Source organism: Mixophyes fleayi, chromosome 7 (genome assembly GCF_038048845.1).
Source record: "Mixophyes fleayi isolate aMixFle1 chromosome 7, aMixFle1.hap1, whole genome shotgun sequence".
Lineage (NCBI taxonomy): Eukaryota > Metazoa > Chordata > Amphibia > Anura > Limnodynastidae > Mixophyes > Mixophyes fleayi.
Genome location: NC_134408.1, coordinates 114,648,062 through 114,675,453, shown reverse-complemented (window position 1 = coordinate 114,675,453; position 27,392 = coordinate 114,648,062). Strand labels below are relative to the sequence as shown.

The 27,392-nt window shown below is 38.9% G+C and overlaps 1 protein-coding gene across 6 annotated transcripts in view; it reads left to right on the top strand.

Moving 5' to 3' along the window:
* The window catches only part of LOC142098015 (UDP-glucuronosyltransferase 1A5-like), an 89,338-nt gene extending 65,574 nt beyond the window's left edge, over window positions 1–23,764 (top strand). For 4 of the 6 annotated variants that reach the window (XM_075180426.1, XM_075180425.1, XM_075180424.1 and 1 more), the window contains exons 2-5: window positions 18,743–18,874; window positions 19,770–19,857; window positions 21,164–21,383; window positions 22,484–23,764. In XM_075180426.1, the coding sequence (XP_075036527.1) occupies window positions 18,743–18,874; window positions 19,770–19,857; window positions 21,164–21,383; window positions 22,484–22,775 (732 nt within the window). In that variant the 3' untranslated portion in view covers window positions 22,776–23,764. Of the gene's footprint in view, window positions 1–518; window positions 1,395–13,528; window positions 14,429–18,742; window positions 18,875–19,769; window positions 19,858–21,163; window positions 21,384–22,483 lie in introns of those variants that run through there. The other 2 variants (XM_075180427.1, XM_075180422.1) reach the window with 2 other exon arrangements.
* Window positions 23,765–27,392: the final 3,628 nt, after the last annotated feature.

Here is a 27,392-nt window from a genome sequence, read left to right as displayed (position 1 = left end):
TGTTCTTTTGTTCTGAGACTGAATATTTTGTTTCAGAGTCACAGAAGCTACCAAAATTCGTAAGTACATGTGGATAACTATAACAAGGTGGTTTTAAGTGTGACAGGAATGTATGAATGAGTGACCATTGTGCTGTCATTCTCTAAACGACTGTAGGACCAGATGAAAAGCACAGATCTGATGGTAAATTGTGTGTAGTGTGTATGCATGAATCGCCCGGGCAATCGGACCTTCAATTGTAGGTACAATCGTTGTAGATAACACATCAGTCAGAAAGTTCTCCAGTGTGTACCTAGCCTTGCACAGCATTTCATTGGCCCTGTGTCTAGTTTTTGTTTGCATCGCTGCCAGATATTAGGCAACAGTTATTTTTCAGCTTAAAAAGTTTGCATGAGATACAAAGTTCATTTTGTACCTATCGATAAGTAAACAATGATTATAATTATGGACTGATTTATCCAAGTTAATCAAACTCTCTTAAACCGACACACCGTAAGGAGTTTTTTCATTTTGCTCCTGGCTGCGCTGTGGACGTAGACATGAGTAACCACTCTCTCTGCCACATCGCCTTTCAAATTCTTCTTTGTGTTGTGGCATGTAGACTAACCGAGGGAGGAAAACTGCTTGTTATACCCCAAGATGGAAGCCACTGGCTCAGTATGCATAACTTGGTGGAGACGTTATCTCATAGAGGTCACCAGATTGTTCTGGTTGTCCCTGAAGTCAACTTTCATATCAAGAACATAGATCATCACACAGTGAGAACTTTCTCTGTGCCATACACCAAAGAGTTTATGGAATCAATGATACAGGAAGCCATCAAAGAAGCATTTGAACATAAGACATTACTACAGAATATAAAGAAATTTCATGATAGAATAGTAAATATTACCAGCTTTACCATAGCTGCCTGTGAGAATTTTCTTCAGAATGACACTCTTATCAGGTATTTAGAATCCTGCAATTTCGATGCTTATTTGAGTGACCCTGTTTTCCCATGTGGAGAAATAATAGCTGAACACTTATCTCTTCCTTCTGTGTTTTTCATGCGGTCTGTATTTGGAGTAGACCAAGAAGCAACTATGTGTCCTAGTCCACCATCGTATGTGCCCAGATTGTTCTCCACCTATACTGACCACATGACCCTCAGCCAGAGAGTGAGGAACGTTCTACTGAGATCTGTAGAGTATCTTGGATATAATGTTATCTATGGACCCTTTGCCCACCTGGCTTCAGATTTCTTGCACAGAGATGTCACCGTTGTGGATCTTTTCAGCCGGGCTTCCATCTGGCTCTTGAGATATGACTTTGTCTTTGAATTCCCCAAACCTTTAATGCCAAATATGATTTTTATTGGAGGCATCAACTGTGGGAACAAGAAGCTTCTAACTCAGGTAGAAACTATTTTTTATTTTGTTACTTTGGATACAGCCAATTAGTACCACTTAGGTTGGTTTGGAATTCGGCATGTCAGTGACTTTCCGATTATTCTTAAAAGAGGTGTTACCTTTTTCTAACAGAAATATCCTGACCAAAGTAATTGCTCTTTATTCCTCAGCCTTATATTTTCTAACTGTACAAATAGCCATAAAATAGGCAAAAAGGTGCAATAAATGTATTATTCTATCTATGAAATATAATAATAAATGTAGAAGAACATTTAATTGTTTTATGCCCAAGGCTTTTCAATACTTCTCTAGTAAGAATTTACCTAACATTTAGAAAAAGCTGATTGGGTATCAGTAGTTGTTAATATTCATTTGTTTGCATTATCTCTCTTCCTCTGCAAAAAAAAACCCCCTGTGCTGTGTGAGGAAGCAGCATGTTTTATTACAGCTTTTATCACTATCAAGTGAACTATATGCCGCTACATATTGCCTTTTAAACACAGTAGGAATGGCGAAATTACTGGGATAATTGACATATGATAGAATATACACATGGAGAAGGGTTCTTGCAGACAAGCAGCACCATTGAGTGCACCAATTGCGGAAAACAGAATATTAAGTGACAAATTATGTAATGTAGTACACTCTGCCACCTAAAAGCCACTTATACAGTTGCCAGAGTGGGCCGGATGTCTAAAACCCGTTCCATCTGTAGTGTGATATTTAGTGAACTAATAGGGTCATGGCTAGACAGGGCAAAGCTGTTGCACCTTTTTGGGCTACCAGGGAAAATTACTAAAATTAGGCAAAGAAAAACACAATTGTTTCAAGTTGTCCTTTATTTCTCTTATCTTTTATGCTGGGATATGTGACAACACTATATTTATAATTTATGTTTATGGGGAGTTTGTATGTTCTCCCCATGTTTGTGTGGGTTTCCTCCAGGTGCTCTGGTTTCCTCCCACACTCCAAAAACATACTAGTAGGTTAACTGGCTGCTATCAAATTGACTCTAGTCTGTGTGTGTGTGTGTGTGTGTGTGTGTGTGTGTGTGTGTGTGTGTGTGTATGTGTGTGTGTGTATCAGTGAATTTAGACTGTAAGCCCCAATGGGGCAGGGACTGGTGTGAGTTCTCTGTACAGCGCTGCAGAATTAGTGGTGCTATATAAATAGCTGATGATGATGATGATGCTTGTAAGTTTGTAATATTTAAACAATGAATTTTCTCTACATGGTCATTACTTATTTGTCTATTTATTTGTTCATGATCTCTACCTTCAGTTAAAACACGTTTATCTTAGTCACAGTACTTTGCATGACCAATTGCACTACTTTCTCATGATGAGCTATGATGAGCTATGTGCTCCCTGCAATGTGCTCACCTTTGAGACTGGTATAGTCCCGGCACTCTCTTAACAGTAAACCACTGATAGTGTTGGTATAATCTAATATAGAAAAATATTGGAACAAATAAATACGTATTATGTACTCAAGTGGTTCACAAATAACACACCTCTTATTCACATATTTGCCTACTTTTCTTACTTGCCTCATGGAGATCCAAGGGATTGATGGCATAGTTTGCACTGTGACCTGGAACACCTTGTTATATGTAAGCTCTCCAAGGAGATTTATGTGAAATCTGGGAGGTCTCCCCCAATTCACAAGTCTCCCAAGCCTCCTAGGAGAGTAGGCAACAATGCTTATGTCCAGCTAAAGATCATGTCCACTCTCCACTCATCTACAAATACTAAACCTCTTTAGCTTCTGTTATGAATGAATGAATGAATGAATGAAATGAAATGGAGTATTTTAAAATGTGCTTGCTAGGAAACTCATATAGTAGCTGGGAGTTGTTATGATGCTGAATAATACTAGGAAAGTATTATTCTAAGTTAAGAATGGGTATTCACAAGTTCCTAGTATCGTCTATTTATTCAGCGATAGTGGTTGCTAGGCACATCGCTTAGTGTATACTTGGCGACTGTGCTGTTGGCGTCTCTTACTGACAAATCATGGTGCTGTGGAATCTATTCCTATAAGACTGTCCAACAAAGTCATCAACTGTATAACCCAGGTATTTGTTTTTATATTAATCTGGCATTTTAATATTAATTGGTCAGGTTGATGTGATTAGTAATAATTTTGTTGAAATTATTTTAATATAGCTTAAAATTGTGAAGGAATTGGGGATGCCAGAAATAGATTTGATAGAATCTGAATTGAGCAGCAAGGTTCTTCATTTTATGGCAATGTTGTGGGTCCCCAGTCGGAAGGCATGGATACTCTCTCTATGCAGTGGAAAATCTATTTAGTGTTTTTCTTCTCTCCCATTCTACTTATGCTGAGAATGAAAAGAGATCAATGAGGAAGTTGTTTAGGCTATTGTAATTCTGCCACATTGGTTTGTGGAGTTTGTATGTTATCCTGTGTTTGCGTGGGTTTCCTCTGGGTGCTCCGGTTTCCTCCCACAATCCAAAAACATACTGGTAGGTTAATTGGCTGCTATCAAAATTGACCTTAGTCTCTCTGTCTGTCTGTCTGTCTGTGTGTATGTTGGGGAATTTCGACTGTAAGCTCCAGTGGCGCAGGGACTGATGTGAATGAGTTCTCTGTACAGCGCTATGGAGTAAGTGGCGCTATATAAATAACTGATGATGATGATGATTGGTTTCCCTGGCCTCTGGTTGCCAAACTTACCAACAAGGTTGGTGGCTTTTCCTTGGCCATTTTCAATAAACCCAGTCCTTCTTGTTCAATGCAACATCATGCACCAAAACCTACAGAGGCTACATTGACAGTATGGAAGTTAAGGATTGTACCTAGGTTGTCTAATTCAGAGGTAGATAGTCTTCTGAAACCAAGAACAAAGTCAAATGCACCATATTACAGAATTTGTGAAATGTTCTTTATGTGGACAACAGTTTGGAACATAGATCCATTGAAGTCATCACAATTAAGAATTGGACTTTTTGCAGCTGCACCAGAGGGGCTTGTGCGCTAAAGGCTAAAAGCAATAATGATTTAACCTTTTGAACCCATCCGATCTATCGCTATGTGGTATTTAACTGTGTTTTTTGGGTCACCATTGTCTCAGTGAGATAAATATATAGATACAGGTACTATTCTGGGTAAGAGAATTGTATACAACATGTATCCTTATAATGTTATTCTAATACTGGTGCAAGAACGTCTTTATTTCATATTAATGAAACACCTCAAAAACCGTTATGGCATAATCGTAGAGTAAAATCAGCCAGACTTTGCCCTAACTTAGGGAGCAAGAATGGGTCAAGCAGACATCCCTGGGTCAATTGTTTTGTAAATAAAGAAGATGATTATCCTCTCAAATAAAATGTCTGAGAAGGATCCGTTTTCAGATGTTACAGTGTGTTTAATGAGTGGGGGGGACATATACAGCCCACCTTTGCACTCCTGGGACTAATCATGTGGCAGGTAATTGGGCTTTGCAAAACATTATAAACTAGACTTGGCATCTGCCATCATTATCATCATCAGCAGCAGCAGCTATATATATATAGCGCCACTAATTCCTCAGCGCTGTACAGAGCACTCACTGACATCAGTCCCTGGCCCATTGGACCTTACAGTCTAAATTCCCTAACATACACACACACAGACAGAGAGAGAAACTAGGGTAAATTTGATAGCAGCCAATTAACCTACCCGTATGTTTTTGGAGTGCCATAGAGTCTACCTTCTGGAAAGAGTTTTTAATTTCTGTGTCATATTAATACATCCTCTTGTTCTAGTATGATTCACACCTGTTTTCCCTAGTTAAATCTAATATGTATGTTGCTGTAATGGATACCAGGGAAATGGAAAATTATTATAATAATGTACTCTAATGTTCGGTAAGTATTCTGATAAAAAAAAGTCATTATATATGTACTACTCCAAACTACAGAAGTTCAAAGACCAAACTATGGTCCCTTGGAAAACATTTCATGCAATATAATTATATGTCAGCAAAAAATGCTTGTCGGCAATAAACTTTTAGAAATTTGTCAGTAAAGATCTGACTTGCACTTCAGTGTCCCCTTGGGACCCACCATTAGCTGAACTGAAATACTGCACTAGTGGGTGGGAGAGTCAAACAGCAGGGACTGGACGTGTGTAGTAGAGGGTTGGACTGCGGCAGCAGCCCTCCAATCAAACACCTTGTTCAATGTATTGCTACCTCTGTCCTATGCAACTGAATCCCTAAGATGTGTTCAGACCTCTAGTGCTCACAACTCTTTCCAGCCTCTTGTAAGTTGCTGAACCCCCCAGTTCAGGTAAGGGTGGAAGTAAACAGGAGTTGGGGGAGAGCCTACACCAAATGCCGCATTCCATATCTGACAAAATAATGGCTGTAAAGAAATTGAAATGGTAAATTTATATTCCATTATGGTTTCATGTGTTCTTAAAATGTCCCAACTTGTGAACAAAAATAAACATTTGAAAAAATGGTTCAAAAGCTACTGAATAACTCATCCAAAGTTGGTGTATCAGAAAAATATGTAAACATAAAATCAAAGTATATTTATAACCCTATATGTCTTCATAGACATTAGCACGTAGGAAAATGGCAGAAAATTATTCAAGCAAATCCTGTGCTTGCTACTTTTTGTAGATCCAGGCACAGACTTATATAGAACTTAAAACCTTACTGCATTTTTCTTTAATGCTTTCTTTTTACTTTGGAGAACAACTATTGTCTTATATATTAAAATTAATTTCAGTTCAGACACTTCCCGTTCTTAATTGTGCACCGCCAAAAATGTTGCCCCCCGCAAAGTTTTAGGTCCTAGGCTGCAACCTAGTCAGCCTAGTCAGACTATTTGATAATCAGGCCCTGGTGCAGGTATGACAGGGTCAACCACTAGTCCAGAAAAAGAGATAATGAAAGCTCTCCTGGCACTTTGTAACTTTAAGTAAAAAGATTGTATTCAATCTTTTTGGATCACATAGACCCTTGGTCCAGATGGATCCGAGACATTGGTAAAAGAAAAATCTTTTCACATACAATTACAAAGTTCCAGGAGTCACTTTAAATTTACTCAATACTATATAGGGAGGGGACATAACTCCCATGTCATGCGAGTGTAGAGTGTGCTAATAACAGCCATGTGTTGGGAAACCGCTTTTCTCTCTCTTAGAATTTGCTGACAAAAGCAAAGTTCACTTGAAACTATTACAAAGCAAACTATGGAACTCATGAACTGATTTCACCTAACCCTGCGAAGGTTTATTGGCAGATAACCATAAGAGCATGATCAAAGAGGAGATAATCAAAGAGGATGTTTCACCATGAGTCAGCATTTTAAGATACTAAGCTGCCTCAGCAATAATCAGCGATAGAAAACCAGTCCTGTCACTGACCATTAATAAATAGGCCTGTAAGACACAAAGTTTTGACTAGCGGTACCATATGCCTTTACAAATACCAATTCATGCTTCTCCAAAGTCAGTCAAAAAGGAACTATAATTTTTTTTTGTCACTTCAAATTATAGTATTAAAAATAAAATTGGAAAAATTATGACAAACCTCACCTTCTCTGAAGACTAAACTATGAAGAATAGTCTTATCATCCATCACTAATCCTGCTTATACACGATTGTAATCCAGGACAGAATTGACTATGTCAGTGGATCCGAAACTTTCTCAGTTCAAGGCACCCTTAGGGTCTCCATAATTAATTCAAGGCACCCCTAAGCCAAAATATTTACCAAGAAGTCCCTGCTTTCCTTACATACGGCCTTGGCTGAGGCACCCCTGTGAGATCGCCGCAGCACCCCAGGGAGCCACGGCACACAGTTTGGGAACCACTGGACTATGTATCAGAAGTCTATAGGTATCTATCTTATCAACAATGGATTTTCAATGGGAGAACTTTTGCACCTACTTTATACAGGAAAGTGCCTTATTACCAATGTCCTAAAAACATTCAAATGTACAAGAGTGACCCATGTAGTAAAGACAGTCCCTATGTCCTCTCACTCACATGATATAATTAGGACATAAATGAGTCTAAACCTAAGAGAATTTAAGGAGACATTGTAAAAGTTTGAAATGATGAAGGAGCAGTCCAAATGTGGTGGTGGTGGTGTCTCCAGTAGGATCGCTTGTAGTGATGCTTTTACTGTGTATATCGAACCAGACCAACAAACCAGCATAAGGTTGCACAGATCGTTTTTCCAGTAGGTACAAAAGCTGGACTGTAGATATGCTCCTCGCTGTGCAAGAGACAACTGCACAAGATCAAGTGCGCTATGTGACTGATATTTTGCGGTTCGCCGTCATGTTGATTTACATATTTGCCTTTTATGATTATCTAAAGTATAAATATATTGTGGCGCATGCTGTTATTTCCCAAATTGATGTTAGGGTATGCGTTACATCTTATGGGACAAATCTAATGTTGTGTACCAAAATATATTTTAGTTTTACAGGACACTTTTTCCTTTGTAAATCAAGGTTCTTCTATCACTACTATACTAAAATGATGCTTTTAGTTCATAGTCTGAGATCTAACTGATGTACAACACAGCTCCTACACAAATAAATGACAAATTTTCAAAATTTAGTTTGTGCTACAAAATTGGCGACATTCCATGTAAAAATAAATAACTTGCATAACTTTTTATGGTACTATAGCTATTTTGTATAACTGTATTTGTTAAAGAACATGGATGAAGAACATGTTGGTTTGGTCAGGTGATGTCTTACTCTGTAAGTTTCTGTATAATGACTATGGATACTTAGATTCTGAGCTTCTGCAGAGAGACAGTGGCGCACGCAGGGGGGGGTTTCTGGGTCTCCAGAAACCCCTCCCCTCCGCTAACGATATGCCCCACGTATTGTATACAGCACCGCCGCAGACGCTTCCTTGACAGCGCCGCAGCTGCTGTATAGTACAGTGCTGCCTGCTAAAAAGGACCTGCGCGGGCACATGCTCAGCAGCTCTCTAGTTTTTCTTTTTTTTTTTCTTCTTTTCGGTGGGGGGGAAACCCCCCTCCCTTACAATCCTAACAATCCTGCGTGCGCCCCTGAGAGAGGTGTCAATGGTCGACCTATACAGTCGAGCATCTATATGGCTCATGAGGTATGACTTTGTGTTTGATTTCTTCAGACCAGTAATGCCTAATATGGTCTTTATAGGAGGCATCAACTGTGTACACAGAAATAGCCTATCCCCGGTGAGTACAATGGAACACAGAGCTTCTCTCTGTTTTCACAGCATTTATACTCTAGGGGGCGTAGTGTCCTATTTGTATATGTGGGGCCCAGGTATTTGCAATAGATCACACAGACAGGGCTGGTGATGAGAAAGGCGGGGGACTACTTGGTAATTATTTTGGATTATTTTGGGTGCCTTGAAAAAATTATGGAGACCCTAAGGATGCCTCCAACTGAGAAAGTTTGGGATCCACAGCAATAGATTGTTTAAAAACAAAAGTACCAACTAAATCATGTCATGGAAAACTGTATACATTGTAAAACTTTTGGGTTCTATTGGAACAGTACCAAAACTAAGTGTGTGGATCCTTATAAAAAGCATTATTGGACCGAAAGGTGGATGGGTGAAATAAAATCCACATGGCCTGGAAACTATATATATATATATATATATATATATATATATATATATATATATATATAAAAAAAATTTTTTTAAAGGAATGGAACACCATTGTGTAATTTGTTATTTTAAAATGAAATGGTATAGATTCACAGGGCCTGGTTAAATTCTCTGTGATGGCCAGTGGAATGGGTGCAGGTGCACTCTCTGTTAATGTAAGATCACGGATCTGTTAAAATCCAACAAGAACATACAAGTGAACTGTTCCTTTTATATTTGTTCCTTTAAATACATTGGGCCTGAGTCATTAAGGAAAGTAAGGCAAAAAATGAGTAACTGTTCTCCAGGCAAAACTATGTTACAATGCAAGGGGTGCAAATTAGTTTATTATTTTGCACACAAGTTAAATACTGGCTGTTTTTTCATGTAGCACACAAATACTTGACAGCTTTAATTTTACACTGAAATTTGATCTAGGACATGCCCTACCCCAACTATAAATCTGTCCCCACATTTTAAATGTACCTCTCCCCTCCAATGCAACATGGCCCAGGTGACAACTTACTCCTTTTTTATGCTTTACTTTACTCAATGACTCAGGCCCATTATGAGTACAATGTAATATATGGATGACATGGAGACACTATGGGATATATTTACTAAACTGCTGGTTTGAAAAAGTGGAGAGGTTGCCTATAGTAACCAATCAGATTCTAGCTGTCATTTTGTAGAATGTACTAAACAAATAATATCTAGAATCTGATTGGTTACTATAGGCAACACCTCCACTTTGTCAAACCCGCAGTTTAGTAAATCTAGCCCTATGATACATGTGCATATTTCTCAGTAAGCACAATTATTTATGATGTAGGTGAGTTTGAAAACTATTCAGGATGTGTTACAGTATATCTTTGGCAAAATAACACAATGCCATTGAATGAAATGACACATTCTTATACTTTATTTAAGCTGAAGTTGCTGTGTACACTTTAAATGATTACTCACATATTGTCCAAAATATCATAGTTATATTTGTCAATTCATTTTGTAAAACATCTTTGTAGGAAATAATATTGAATCATGTTTAGTATTTTGAATAAATCACAACAAAGCTGTGAAAATACAATAAAACTAACAATTGCATGGGTTTAATTAAGGCAAAAGAAATGTCTTGGTTGGGAACGTTACAAGTAATGTCAAGCAAAACTGAAATGACTGTGAAGATAGCTGGAGAGTAAATGTAAAGTTGCTCAATAATGCAGTAGGTAAACAGGTAGCTTGGTAATTATCCTAGTACTGCCCTTGTATTATAAAGTGCACTCTATGAACCCATCACCATTTATTTATATAGCACCACTGATTCCGCAGCGCTGTACAGAGAACTCACTCACATCAGTCCCTGCCCCATTGGAGCTTACAGTCTAAATTCCCTAATATACACACACAAACAGACAGAGAGAGAGAGACTAGGGTCAATTTTTGGTAGCAGCCAATTAACCTACTAGTATGTTTTTGAAGTGTGGGAGGAAACTGGAGCACCCAGAGGAAACCCATGCAAACACGGGGAGAACATACAAACTCCACACAGATAAGGCCATGATCGGGAATTGAACTCATGACCCCAGTGCTGTGAGGCAGATGTGCTAACCACTTAGCCACTGTGCTGCTCTAGAAATTAACCAACAATATAGTTTGTATTTATTCCAAAGATAAGGTAGTTTTCTCCAGTACCCTCCATGACCTTTCACCAAAGTGATTTTGTTGCTGAAGGTTCTATGCAAAATGAGGAGGCAAATTGCCTTTTGTTATAGCTGAAAGAGATCACTATTAGTAATAAAAATGAGCACAGGAAGCAAGTTTATTCCTTAAAAAGCAACAAATAAGATGATATTTTATCAATGTTTTCTCCTGCATGGTGAAACCTGCCGTTTCCTATCATATTGTTATCACACTCTTATTTTCAGGATATCTTTATGAAAGTCTGTGGAAACCCCTTCAATTGTTTTAATCCCATTGATATAACATATATCGTGCAGGGGTACAGCTGGGTACATACTGAATCGTGCAGATCACATGATAAACCACCATTTGGTCAGATATCGCATTAGTGTGTACTCTCCCATGATCATGTTTTATCGTACCAAAGCACATCGTATCGTTCGATTTTCTTTTTATAAACTTCCTAAATATTACGATCAACGGAACAATGTCGGGCAAACGTAGAAGTGTGTACGCGCTCACGACCAGCAGTGTAGACTGATCTCTGTACAGTGTGCAGAGTCACCATCTTTTCAGCAGATGCCAATGAGAGATAAAAATCACAGATCTGATGGTAAATTGTGTAGGAGTATATGCATGGATTAGCATGCTCATCGGGACTTTCATTGGTAAATATTGTTGCATCTGAAGTCATTCTTAATAGTGTGTACCCAGCTTAATGCAGCCAAAGCAATTATGGTTGTTATCGTCAGTGAGGTTGGACTCGGTTTATCCTTCAATTGTGAGCTGAAGTTCTGACTGGCTGCCTATATGTACATGAACTTTGCAGCTAGAAGCCCCAGAGTGACATTAGAACAGTCATTTGATCATTTCTCTGGGACATTCTGCATCAATGCCCTACCACCTATTTGGGATACAGATCATTCTCTAGGGACATATGGTATAGCTTAGTGTGAAAGTTCATGTTTGCTAGCGAGAGGATGACCTCCTAGCCCTTTCATCACTCAGCGCTCCTGGTAGTGGATGATGGTGGGGAGGAGGAGTTGAGGTTGGTGATAGAGTTGCCAAGTTGCAGAAAAGCACCAGATACAGAATTGTGGGGAGATGGCAGAAAGCCTAAGTTCACCTCTGTCACTTCTAATCAGGAGCAGTCATAGACAAGAGCCTTGGGAGGGGGCAACATGCATGGTAAAGGCTGTATGTGACTGAGTTCATTGAAGTTAACACTGAAAGCTGTTGTTATTTCATAGACAATTAATTAATGCTGACATGCTTTATTCTTTATTAGACTTACTGCTAGGTATTGCTCTGAGGCCTCTCTGTCATCTGATATAATATTACTCAGCACTTGCAGGGTCAAATAGTACTGTGATGGGCTGATTTAGTAAATTAAAATTAGTAAAAAATGACTTATGATCTTTGGTGGGCTAAGAAATTGTCCAATTTAATCATTTTGTCAATTGAACATAAGATTGCTAACTCATTAAAATATAATGGTACCATGGATGAATTTACTTTCAGTTTGAATACTGAATTTCAGAAAACTACATTTGTGTACAAAATGTTTTTTTTTGACACACAATTCTACAATGTTTGCTGCAGATCAGAGATTGGAGAAAAATATATAGAACTTTTTATTAACACCTGAAGGGGAGGGAGTGGGACTTGGTCTCACCGCAGGCACGATACTTCCTTACTACAGCCCTGTCTATGCTGGGACAGTACGACAAGGGTGGGTTTACATTTTCTTTTCTATTTTTTTTGCCTAATTTACTTGGCAAACAATTACAAAAATAAGAAAACTTAAAATACAAAACATGCCTCAATGCCACTACTTTTGATGATACACTTGCATTCCTTCTAATCGTGCTGTATTCTCGGCACGGTTGAACATCCAAACCATCACTTCTACTTATCATAGCTTTCTCTTTTTGTGACCTATAGAAATCTCATTTGACTAAATAGAGATTATGTTATTCCAAATATCTTTTTATAGGTGGCACCAACTGGTGTCAACAGAAAACCTCTTAGACGGTAGTAGCTACATTATGGTGTCCAAGAGAAATAATAATAATTTCCATGATTGTTTTATAATCTCTATATATGATACAGACAGCATGGAAATAAAGCAGGAGTTGTTTCAAGTTTGATTTTTACAGAGGTATAACAGTAGGACAGCACTGACTCTGAATGTGTGGATTTTATAACAATGCTAAGAATGACTCAATCAATACAATGAATCAAGTGTAGAAATAGTTGTGTTTATCTAGTAGCACTTCTGCCTTGCAGCACTGGGGTCATGAGTTCAATTCCTGACCATGGCCTTATCTGTGCGGAGTCTGTATGTTCTCCCCGTGTTTGCGTGAGTTTCCTCCGGGTGCTCTGGTTTCCTCCCACACTCCAAAAACATACTAGTAGGTTAATTGGCTGCTATCAAATTGACCCTAGTCTCTCTCTCTCTATGTCTGTGTGTGTGTGTGTGTGTGTGTGTGTGTATGTTAGGATATTTAGACTGTAAGCTCCAATGGGACAGGGACTGATGTGAATGAGTTCTCTGTACAGCGCTGCGGAATTAGTGGCGATATATAAATAAATGATGACGATGATGTATATCTTCACTAGAAAGGACAAAGTGAAGGTTGCTTTTGGCATTTTGCAATACAAATGTAAATCTAGAGCTTTAAAAAACCTTCCATTGTAATTAAAGCAAACATGTTTTATTTACTCAATTTATTCCAACATCCCCCACTCCGAAAAACAGATAGCAAAGGTCAATAGTTTCAAAACAGGAAAAACAGAAAACTGATGAACTAACACCAGTTACCTGTTAGGTAGTGAGAATAGAAGTGCCTGGTATATTCTGTAAATATGGAGCAGAAGAGGTCTGGGTCTTGGCCATCTCTATATCAGTCTCTTATTCTGTGTTTGGGATGTCTCCACTGTTCTCATGCTGGGAATCTTCTGGTGATACCCATGGATGGCAGCCACTGGATCAGTATGGCCACATTAGTAGAGGAGCTGGGACAACGGGGTCATCAGATTGTGGTTTTGGCTCCACAGAGCAACATCCATATAAAACCTTCAATGAATTATATCTTGAAGACATACACCGTACCATATACAACAGAGCAACTTAAAGAAGAAATGACAAGGTCCAGCTATGATAAATTTACCAGTCTTCCCACTGGCAAGAGATTAATGAAAACCTATGAAAGAATAACTAATATCACCAGCCTGTTGCTTACAACATGTCAATATCTACTGCACAATGAGGAAGTTATCAGTTATCTGCAGGCATTACCCTTTGATGCTACATTACTATCTCCTATTTTTCCATGTGGACAGATTGTATCTGAATATCTTGCTCTCCCCTCAGTTAACTTTTTGAGAAGTCTACCATGTGGGATTGACCTTTTGGCTACACAGTGTCCGAGTCCTATTTCTTATGTCCCCAGATATTTCACCAAGTCCACTGATCACATGAGCTTCCCTCAAAGGATAAAGAACATGTTGGTTGGGTCAGTTGATGTCTTACTCTGTAAGTTTCTGTACAATGACTATGGATACTTAGCTTCGGAGCTGCTGCAGAGAGAGGTGTCAATGGTCGACCTATACAGTCGAGCATCTGTATGGCTCATGAGCTATGACTTTGTGTTTGATTTCGTCAGACCAGTAATGCCTAATATGGTCTTTATAGGAGGCATCAACTGTGTACACAGAAAGAGCCTATCCCCGGTGAGTACAATGAAACACAGAGCTCCTCTCTGTTCTCACAGCATCTATACTCTAGGGGGCGTAGTGTCCTATTTGTATATGTGGGGAGAATGTATTTGAAACAACTTGTTTTTAAAATTTGAATAACCATCTAAATAATATTTTGGAGAACTGTATACGTTTTCAAAATACACTCTATTGCTACAGTGGCGAAAATAAGTGTGCTTTAATTAATCCATCATCTTTATGGACCGTTATAAAAATCATTATTGGACTAAACTGTTAATTGGGTAAATAAAACCAACATGGCTTTGAAACTGTACCTGTGAGACCTGAGAGTGACTTTTTTATCTGTGTGGTTTGGTTCCTTGTAAACATGGCAAACAGGCTAGAACTTGAATATTTGTGAGTGCCCACTCCATGGAGTAATTATATATATATATATATATATATATATATATATATATATATATATTCTTTTAAAGGAATGGTTAATCACTGTAGAATTTGTTATTTCAAAATTAAATTCAATAGATTCATGGGCCACCGAGTGCCTTCAGAGGGGTTGTGGGGGCACCCTGTGTCGATGTAACATAGTGGAGTTCACTCGCACCCAAGAGAGGTGTTCGGTTCCAAGCTGTTGGGTACCATAATACCTGGAGTAGTGCATGGCCGAACATCGCGGACCCATAGGGTCTATTTTGAAAGTAAAAGTCTTTAAACCTAGTAGAGTGTATCTAACAGCCATCCTAAACTGTTAAAAACCAACAAAAACATAACAGTGAATTATTCCTGTACAATGTGTTTATTTAAATACATTTTGTGTACAATGCATTACATGGATAACATGGAGACATGACTATGAGTTTACTGAGATATATGCACATATATCAATTATTTACAATGTAGGCGAGTTTGAAAACTATTCAGGATGTGTCACAGTATGTATATATCTTTGGAAAAATAACACAACAGAATTTAATTAAATGACACATTCTTATACTTTATTAAAGCTGAAGTTGCTATATAGACTTTAAATGATTACTCACATATTGTCTAAAACATCAGAGTTATATTTATTATTATTATTATTATTATTATTATATATATTCTATAATATAAATGTCTAGTGGCGTGTGTTAGTCTGTCTGTGTGTGTGTGGAAAAAATAAAACCAAGCTGCAGCGCCACCTGCTGGGCGGAGTTATACACTGACCTACTAAATTCTTAGTGTGTGTGGGAAAAAAAATTCAGAAAGGGCTGAAATTTGGTATACTAAGATGTTTTTAATTTGTTAATTGTTGAAAGTGTTTATAAAGATTTTAAAAAAATATATATATATTTCTTGAAGGGGAAGTGACAGTTGGGAGTGGTTGGTGGTTGCCGGGGGTGACAGTGGGGAGTGGTTGGTGGTTGAGGCCTGGGCTATGGCCCAAATGCATGACAAGAACCTTTTTAACACCTTGGGGTATATTTACTAAACTGCGGGTTTGAAAAAGTGAAGATGTTGCCTATAGCAACCAATCAGATTCTAGCTGTCATTTTGTAGAATGCACTAAATAAATGAAAGCTAGAATCTGATTGGTTGCTATAGGCAACATCTCCACTTTTTCAAACCCGCAGTTTAGTAAATATACCCCCTTAAGTAGCTTGATTTGACTAGAATGCATGAGTATCATGCACGGGTTAGCTTGTATTATATATATATTTAACATTAATTTTATAAAACATCTAAAATATAATTATTTTTTTGTAGGTTTAAATATAGTATCAATGTTTTGAAACTAATCACAGCAAAAATGTAAGAGTACAATACAACCAACATTTGCATGGGTTTAATTAAGGTAAAAGTACATAGGCAAGCACTGGGTAGCACACAAAAGTGTTTAACATGCATTTTAAATGCTTTGCATGACGTAGTATTTTTTGGGGAAAGGAAAGTCTCCTAGTCATTGCCGTTCAACACACATTTATCCTTCCATTGAAGCCAATGGAAACGCCATATAAACACAGGTAAACACTTGATATATGTTTGGCCTCAAGCATGTGACATGCATTTACAGTGTGATCTAACAATGAAATGCATCCCAATAGTTTGGAACGTATTTGATTATAAGTACAGTACAATAAGTACATAGAAATTTAACAATGCTTTGCAAAACCGCTATAAAACCGTTATAAAAACTTAATGCATGCGATCCAATGCGCTCAGTTCAGGTGTATATTGGTGCCCATGTTTATATACCCTTAGCTAGGGTAAATGTATATTACCAATAGTGACTTTTAGTGTATCTTAGATGGACCTTCTAGAGTATTTATAAGATGAAGTGATAATTCTGCAATACATGTATCACTCAAAAAAAGTATCTATTACATTTTTTTATATCATTGAATTGTCAAACTATTACTATATAAGTGTGCAGGGGCGCACGCAGGGGGGTTTCTGGGTCTCTTGCTAAAAAAGTGCCCTACATAGCGGCACTGTACTATACAGTAGCCGTGGCGCTGTCAAAGAAGCGTGCGCGGCAGCTCTCTCGCTTTTTTTTGGGGGGGGGGGGATGGAGGGAAAACCCCCCCTTAAAAATCCTCCGTGCGCCCCTGTTGTGCTAGGCTGCTTAATGTCTTTAAGGGTAACTTTTAACTACAGTACAACTTTTACAATGCTACAACTTAGTAAGCTACATTTTGATGCTTGAAAGAGGACTGCTGTCTGAAATTGCCTATTGAAAACCCAGAAACACACTGTTCCTGCCATTTGAAAGATATAATGTTAGTAACATCTATAACCATGAAAACAATCAGCACAGTCCTTGTTTTTTTCCCCCCCATGATACAGATGTCACTAAGGAACATCAGACCTATCCACGTCTGTTCTATCTAAGGGTCATTTAATTCTCTTAAGTAATGTGTACATGCAGCTAATCTGATTTTGCGCAGATACGCTCCTCTGTCTGCTTAGTCCATATATTATAGCTTGCCCATCTGAAAATGTGTATGGTGGAAAATGTAAAAAATTCACTTGAAAGTCCTGCCAAATACCACTTTACAGCATTTCCTTCATTAATTTAAAAATTTTAAATTTTTCACCTGATATGCGGCTTGTTTGATCATCATTTGCGACTTTATTGCATGCATTGGGATTGCCTTTATTATATGTATTTCAATGTTTTAAATTGGTAATTCTGTGCTTATAAATGCTGTTACTGGCAGCCCCAGAACTTTCTGCATGGAGAAAGAGGCTCTGCGGAACACCCCATTAATGTGCCCCTGTCACTTCTTGCATTTCATTTCAGTACATATCAGTACAAAAGGAAATCTTGCATTTGCCCTGCGTATGAGGCACACTCATGTGCCTTATTCGCATTTATCTAGGAACACCTCGATCTGCAGAGTTCCTCTTTCAGAAGATAAAAACCTTGAACCACACATTTGCCTGCTCTTCCCATAAAAACACATGTATTTGCACACAAGCAGGTACATTACGTCATAGTTGCCTACTCTCCCAGGATGTCCGTGAGACTTCAGAATATCTAGGAGGAGAGCAGGGCAACCTCCTGGGTCCTGGACGCACTTAAATAATTAAATGACGGGAGTGGGGTTTATGTCGTGAATCATGCGTCATCGTGGACCCGTCTCCTACCATAATAGGCTAGAATTATGGGCAGCACGGTGGCTAAGTGGTTATCACTTCTGCCTTACAGCACTGGGGTCATGAGTTCAATTCCCGACCATGGCCTTATCTGTGAGTAGTTTGTATGTTCTCCCCGTGTTTGCGTGGGTTTCCTCCGGGTGCTCCAGTTTCCTCCCACTTTCCAAAGAAACATACTGGTAGGTTAATTGGCTCCTAACAAATTGACCCTAGTCTGCGTCTGTCTGTCTGTCTGTGTGTGTGTTAGGGAAGTTAGACTGTAAGCTCCAATGGGGCAGGGACTGATGTGAATGAGTTCTCTGTATAGCGCTGCGGAATTAGTGGCGCTATATAAATAAATGGTGATAATGATGATGATGAATTGATTATGTGTTTTAGGGGGTGGGGCCAAACGATGCGATTTGCCTAGCCCCGCCCCGACATGCCCGTCCGCATCTCCTGGAGGCAAACTTGTCAAAGTTGGCAAGCATGCATTACCTACCATCTCGTTATCCATGTCTCCAAGATAATTTCTGAAGCAACATATAGACAGAATAATACATATTCTATACTCCATCCATTTTCACCTCCATTCATGAAATGTCACAATGCCATAAATAATGACAAAATACAAAGTTCTTTTCTCTTTTACTTGATGTTAATCTGTGATTTCTCCCTTGTAAACATGTTTTTTCACTTTTTTTTCAGGAGTTTGAGGCTCTGGTGAACAGTTCTGGGGAACACGGCTTTGTGGTTTTCTCCTTAGGATCGATGGTGTCTGAAATCCCTATAAACAAGGCTATGGATATCGCAGAAGCCTTAAGATACATTCCTCAAAAGGTAGCAATGTCATTTTATAAGGGCTGCATTTGACAAAATCAATTCATTATCATGGCTTTAGTGAATACAGATTAACAATATAGAGGAACTACATTTATCATTGCTCATTATTGCTTTCATTATATGAATAGAAAGGCTCACTTGACAGCAGGTGTATGTGTTTATGAAGTCTGATTGTAGCATATACACTTTGGGGGGGAATCATTTTAAATACTCAAAATATGTAAATTTCCTCATATATTTATATGCAAGCCGGATGGTCAATTGTAATTGCCACTGAATAATACTGGAAAGTACAATAGATATCTGATGAATGTGAATGCAACTACTCAGTGGAAACTGCGGATACCTAACCCCCCGCCCATCTGTAATAGAAATTCACCAACAGTGGTAGAAAACATTGGACTTGTCAGCTAGTTTAAAGTCTTTGTTTAAGTAATCAATTAATTTAACTTGATGATGATGAATGTTTGTGACCCTTAAATATATCATCACATTTTTCTAGGCTGTTTAATGATGGGCACCATGTAAGTAAAATGTTGGACAGGTGATGAATCACCATTACCCATCAACCTTGACATTAACTGATGCATTCCTTTTGGAACTACCACATAAAAATAAAATAACTTTGTGAAGCAGTAAAACGTAGACTCTAGCATAGACTCTCTGAAGTTATCCAGAGGATTCTAGAGCCGCACAGTCACAATGAGCTGAGGATTTTAAATGCAAGCTTTAGAATCTTTTAAACAGCATCACTAAATTGTAATGTCAGCAAATCTATATTGTAATGAATAAGCTTGACCGAGCAAAAATAATGGAGAAGTGGACTAATATGGGCCCATGGTGTCTGTGTAATTATAAACCGTTCAGGTAATTGTTGCGTCTCCCCTCTCAGGTTATATGGCGATATACCGGAACAGTGCCTTCAAACCTTGGAAACAACACACACCTGGTGAAGTGGCTGCCACAGAATGACCTGCTTGGTAAGTATTTATGTATACTAACTACTACAGTAGTGTGTAAAGGTATAATGTTATTGCAAATAATTACATACTGCCAATAACTGATATATCACCGATCTGTATGTGAGTATCCATCTCTCTCTCTCCCCTCTGATTCTGTCAAAACTGGAATGGAGGAGACACAGAGATGGGACAGACAGAAAGTGTACCTATAGGCGCTCACTCTTCCCAATACAGTGAAACGATATTCCTCATAGATATGCCACTGATCTTCAACATATGGGCGCTAAAAATAACTCAAACATGCAAAACATATGGTAATAAAGTCTAAATAAGACAATGCCAACATGTATGGAAATGGAGTTCCAAATAGGGATAGACCCTCAATCCAAGTATCAATGCACATATCGGGAGGGAATGTGCATATCCATCTACTTTCTGGTATAAGTATTTAGAACATCTTTTGGTTTTATTGTGACACTTGTTAGTGTCTATTTTTATCCTTTTAATAAAACGGAATTACACTATACATGTTCCTTTTTTTGGTTCGTCTGCTGAGAGTGTTGGAGGAGTTGGTGTTCACGGCATCTTAAAGACATCATCATCGCCATATTCCATATGCCCAGATTCAGAGTTATTCCGTAAGCAGTTTTCCTATCGTTGGTGTATATTGTTCACTTAGGAGGAGGTCTCTCAGCATTACGTGCACTTGGATCGAGGGTATATCCCTATTTGTAACTCCTTTTCCATACATGTTGGCATTGTCTTATTTAGACTTTATTACCCTATGTTTTGCATGTTTGAGCTATTTTTAGCGCCCATATTTTGAAGATCAGAGTGCATCTATATGAGGAATATCGTTTCACTGCATTGGGAAGAGTGAGCGCCTAAAGGTACACTTTCTGTCTATCATTGTTTGGTTTTTTTTGGGAAGTTGTGGTCTTTCCTTAGTGTACTTTGGGCTGCTTGTTCTATACATCAACGCCAGTTCTTGTTTATCTCCTGTTTCTACAGAGATGAGACAGCCATGGCACTATATAAGAATGGCAGAAACTTAAGAAAAGAAACAGCAATAAAGGATATATTTTCACGATTAAATTTCATAGAGTACAACTTTTTAGAAAAAGCAATATTTGATGGATATGCTACTAAAAATATTGAAGCACTGTGTCATCCTCAGCATTGCATGCTAGCACTAAGCTTTCTTGCTGAAAGGTTTGTCATTTCCAAAGCTGTAGCTCAATGCATTATCTTGATGTTCTAGAACTAGCAATGAACCTACTGCATCAAAGTCCTACAGACATTAATATTCTTTTTATTTCACTAGCTCATCCAAAAGCCCGTGCCTTTATCACACATGCGGGTTCCCATGGCATCTATGAGGGTATTTGTAATGCCGTCCCTATGGTCATGTTACCCTTGTTCGGTGATCAAATGGACAATGCTAAGAGGATCGAATCCCGGGGAGCTGGCGTGACAATTAATGTCTTGGACATGACACCATTAGATCTTAGCAACGCTTTGGAGTCTGTGATAAATATTCCAAGGTAAGCACAAAATATTAGAATTGAATCTCTTAGAGGGATAGTTGTAGACCCAATGGTGTGGCCGCTATAAGGTCTGAAGGTAGGGGCGCCCAGTAATTCCAGACCACCTACCCATGGCCCCCTGTTCTGCACTTCTAAGCACTAGTATGGACCTGTGCTGTAAAGCTCAATTCTAGGCTTCACATGTGCTAAACCCTGTACATCCTCAGAAGAGCAAATCGCTATCCTCTTCTGAGCATGCGCGGGATCGGCACATGCAACATATCCCGAGACCTGCATAGGTAATGTAAAAAGAAACATAGGTGAGCAACAACTCTTTAAAAAAAAAAATCAAAAGTTAATGGCTACCATCCAGGTATTTGCTGTGGCCACTCTAGTAAAATGCAAAGATTTAATTGTTGCAAAAATCACCATGCCCCAGTTTTCCACCTCCTTAGACAGTTATATCAAACCAGGGGCAGGCTGGTCTGGGGGGCATCTTGCCCCCTGGGCTCATCCCATAGTGGGCTAACTTGGGCTGGGTCACTGGGCCATCTGCATTTTTTTTCATTTAAAATTGGCTGTTTAGTCAAGTCTTGTCCTTCGGGCTAAAATATGCCAGTCCTTCCTTGTATCAAATCCACCAAGCAGGATCGGGCTGGCAGATGTCAGCCCGGGGGGCGCACAGGCGGCCGCATCACAGGACACGGGATGCGGCCGCGTCATTGATGACGCGGCCTCATCGCGTGTCACGTGATGCGGCCACCTGTGCGCTGCAGCGGCCGTATCACTTATATTGTGATACGGCCGCCGGTGAAAATGGACTGTATTGCACCCGGGGGGCGGCCGGCCTTTCGCCCGGCCCTAACACCGGTAAGACTGAGTGGCCCGGGGGGGCACTGCCCCCTTGCCCCCCGGGCCAGCCCGCCCCTGCCACCAATCCTGTGATCAACGGAAGTCAGATTATAATCAGAGATGTAGAATTGACTGAACTTGTTAGTCATAAATTACATTGCCACTCATTCTTTTCAGAGTTTGTCCTGTTTAAACTATCCACATAATCTCTAGTTAAATAAAACACACACTCTATAGTAACCTGATTGTATTTTATTTTTCTTTAGCTACAAGGAGAACATTCAGCGACTCTCTGCTCTCCATCTGGACAGACCCATCCACCCTCTGGACCTTGCTGTGCACTGGGTGGAGTTCGTCATGAAACACAAAGGTGCCCCTCACCTGCGGCCGGCCGCTCACGATTTGAATTGGATTCAGTATCACTCCATAGACGTCTTTGGCTTCCTACTCGCCATATTGGTCACCACACTCTTCCTCATTATTAAATGCTGCTCCTTCACCTTCAGACGCTGCTGTGGCAGAAAATCTAGACCGAAGTCCAAATCCAAAAAAGAATAGAGCTAGATTATTTAGAATAACAACATATGCTGCATGCAACGTCAGTCCTTGTTATAACACAAGCTTTTGAGTAAGAAACAAAACCAACACATTTTAGTGCTGAAAGGGAAACTCCACCTTCAGGAAACTTCTGTTGTCCAGGCAGATGTTTATTTTTATTGCCTTTCCACCAGTGGTCGACATGGGCAGGTATACGGTGAAATGACATACCAACACTTCCCCTACTGCTTTGATTGTAAAACTATCAAATTCTATTCACTTACTCTTTCCATACCGCCACTTTTAGATTTCCACTTCGACCACTGCTTTGGACACAACACCAGATGAGCTCAGGATATAATTGTATCTACACAGCAGGGATGTCATCATACCAATCTGTTATCTGTTAAGAGCAACAAATATGTAATACACCTGTCTGGAAGATATAATTCTCTGACTGTGAAGATCACATATAATACACATTGGGCCTGATTCATTAAGGAATGTAAGGCAAATAAAGGAGTAAGTTTGCTCCTGGACAAAACCATGTTACAATGCAAGGAGTGCAAGTAACTTTATTTTTTCTGCACATAAGTTAAATACTGGCTGTTTTTTCATTTAGTGCACAAATACTTGATAGCTGTATGTTTAAACTGAAATTTAAAGTTGATCTAGGACATGCTCCACCCAAACTATAAATCTGCCATCACATTTTACTTCCCCCCCCCCCCCCCTCCCTTCAATGCAACATGGTTTTGCCAAGGTGCAAAGTTTCTCCTTATTTTGTTCTCCTTTCCTTAATGAACCAGGCCCATTATATTTACCTTTACCACCACTCTTGATTATTCATTGATTAGGCTGTAGCGTACAATTGGTCGCAAAATCCTTTCTATACCCTTCACTTTCTATCTGTGAAATTGAAAGAGGACCAGCTCTTCAATGTTGTTGAAAGGTTAATAGATGTGTAAATAGATTTCACATGTCTAGTTTTAAATAAAGGAAGAACATAACTTATGGTGTAGTTTCTGTGATATCAGCACCTCAACTATAAAAGTTAGCAGAGTTAACAGCAGCAAAGAAGGAATTTGGAAGAGGCTGAATGATGTCTGAGAGGTCAGTGGTGCTTGTGATATTGAATTATATTCAACTACCTGCTGTTGACACCCAATAAACTTTAAAACAATGAATACATACAATAGTAAATAATTGGATATATTATTGATACATGCAATCACTTTGTTAATGGATTTTCTGAACAAGACTTTCAACAATCAACAACTGATTCCGGGGGTATGGTATATGCTTTCTTGCATATCGGACACCCTTGTTTTAATTGAATAATAATATTAATATTTGTAAATGGACATGATCATGTCAAAGAGAGGCTAATAGCAAGGCAAATATGCTAATGACCATTTAATTACTAGTCCCATTCATCTCATGAATTAACCAATCACCAAGGCAGTATCTAGTTTATCCAGAACTCCAGGTCCTTTTCTGCTCTAAATGAACTCTGTGTTAGACATATGTATCACTATATACTATTCATTCAGATCATAGCAGATGTGCTAGACGTGGGTCTTACAATCATTTGTGCAGTACATCTAACTTTATTCCAGCCACTCACAAACACATTGGGCTATTTATTTATACAGTATGAACAGATACAAATACAGCTCAGAGACACATGATACATCACACGGACAATTATACTTATATCAGGAAAGATTGCACAAAAAAAGCTTTATTTAAGATATTACTTATTCTTATTACTACAATCTTCATTAACAATTTTACACACAATATAAAACAGTTTTACTCTTTTAACATAGAAGGTACAATATATTATATTCTTTGCCTGCATAAATGTGTATAATTACTTTTTGTGTGTGTGGGTGTATCCTAGATTTCATTACAAATCAGCATTTAACAGCATTAGCTCAGCACTATTAATTATCACAGAGATATCGTAGTATTACCATCTAGCGCAGATTCCTTATACCGCTTGCAGCCAACACAATATGACTTATATATACATATTATAAACTGGGCTAACCACTGAGAGGGGAATGTCATATGGGTGCTTTAACAATATTATTATTATATTTAATATATTTTATAAGTTGCAAAAAAAATACTAAGAAAAGAGGGTAATGTAGAAAATTAGTTCAAAATGTTTAGTCAGAGTTTATTTTATCATTACATTTTACCTTTTCAGTAAAACACATGTACATGATAACTTATTTTACATGAAAGGGGGCTGTCATATTGCATCCTCATTCAAATAACATAAATCATCATCCACAGACTTCAACTGAATAGTGCCCATAACAGACAAACATATAAAGAAAATGGATGTTACAGAACAGTCACGTCTTTTTAAAGGGCCATTAAATGAAAAAAGAAGTTGCCTTATATAAAATAGCAACTAATAACATTCACAACTATATGTAAGAGCCTTGAAAGAATTTCAGATGGCTGACATTCTGTTTAAATAAGCTGTGCAGTTCAATGTTATCCGTTACCAGTCAGTTTTAATTCAAGAGTCTGGTTAAAGGCCCTTCAATGGGTTTGTTGTCAGAAAGTCTGCTATATATATATATCATACTTGCCAACTCTCCCGGAATGTCCGGGAGACTCCCGCATTTTGTGAGAGTCTCCCGGACTCCCGGGCGAGTGTGGCAATCTCCCGAATTCTGCCCACTTCACTAGGAAGTGCCCCACTAGATTACCCAGCTAGTATGCTTCTGGGATCCAATGCTACCAGTCTGTGAATTTTTCGTCCAAATCCATCCAGTGGAAGGCTCAGAACAGGCTCCCTTGGCCAAATTTCTGCCCAGCGATATTTGGCCAAGGGAGATCCAACCGGGTTCCTAATCCCCCTAAAACCTGGCCAGGATCCAACTGAACCAACTTGCATTGGTTTAATCCAATAGGTGCAGGCATGTCTAAATGCAGGCTCAGCACACGCTCCCTAGGTCAAAGTTCTGTCAAGTGTACAACTACAGGAGGTCCGACCGAGAACCTAATCCCCCTAAAACCTGCCAGGATCCAACTGGACCACCTTGCATTAGTTTCATCCCAATCGGTGCAGGGGTATCCTAATGCAGGCTCAAAACATGCTCCCCAGGTCAAGGTTCTGGCCAGCGTACACCAACAGGAGCTCCAACCAGGACCTAACCCCCCTAAAACCTGGCCAGGATCCAACAGGACCAACTAACGTTCGTTTTATCCCAATCTGTGCAGGGGTGTTGAAGCATGTAGTACATCGTATTATGAGCCTGCAAATGTTTTCTACATATGAAAATGGAGCAAGTGAGCCATCTAGTGGCAAAATCAGTTCCATATATTAAAGCACTGTTGGCTATTGCCTCCATGGGGTGGCCTCAAAGATATTATGAATATGTAATATTTAATTAATGCTTGCTTGTCGCTTTTATATCTCACCCCATTATATATATCACACAGCATTGTATACCACCTTACTATAAAATAAATATTGATTTTAATATCTTCAATATGAAAGTTCTAAGTCTTTTTACAGTGTGTAAGTAGATAGATAGATAGATAGATAGATAGATAGATAGATAGAATATCTGAACCTAAATTTTAAACAAGAATTCTAGTAGCTTCCACACTCTGGACAAGTAGACATGGTAATGTCCAGCAATCAGGTCATTCTTAAGAAGATTTTTCTTCCACTTGACCATGTGTAACTTCAGTGTTGGTTTCACTATGTTTGAGAAGGGGAGAGAGGTGACCTGGTGATCGACTTGTTCAAGGAGAGAGACATTATGGTGTTAAAGTCTCCCCCCCCCCCCCCCCAAGAAAAGTGTATAAATGTTAGCGAGGGTGATGTCCGAATTTACCCGTAAGAATGAAGGAACGCCCTTTCGAGTCCTCCTTTGCTTCAGATAAAATTAATTGCACAAAGTTATGGAACAGGATCGGGACTCCATTTTACTTGGCAGGTTCAGAGGTGTAATACACCGATGAATATCGACGAGAGGCCAGGGATGGATGGATGGCTGCCAGCCTTGAATTGGGTCTGTAAAAAAAAATTAACATCACCTTTAAGTTTCTGGGTGGTGTGGAACAGCATGGACCATTTTTGAGGTGTATTCAGGCCCTTGACATTGAGGGAGAGAAATGTAAATGGCATGATGCATGTGTAGGGTCCACAATAAGGATCCAAGGCAGCAGCTAAGTTTTCGTTGGAAAGAGGGATAGGGTTGTGGACTCAAGCCTCAAGGGCAAAGGGGTGGTCTATAGGGGGAGTGCCTATAACCTAAGGTAGTTGTAAACTAGGTGGGTCTCACCTATATAACGTATAGTAACTAGGCACTTAGTGTCGGAGCGCTTCTAACTGTAGGCTAAGTGGAAATGAAAGGGAACCAAGTAACCAGGTTGTGGGTTTGGATCTGTAGTTCCCAATTAGTGAGCGTGCATGCCTTAGGAAAGAGGGAAACCCCCCCCCACCGATCCAATGAAAAGAGTAGAATGTACATTCTGAAACAAACCTGAGAACCTATACATAAGTGTGTAATGTGTAGAAACATTTTGCATTTACCTAGTAACTAAGAGGAATAAACATTCAACATATAAAACAAGAAGAAACACATTATATAACATCCATAA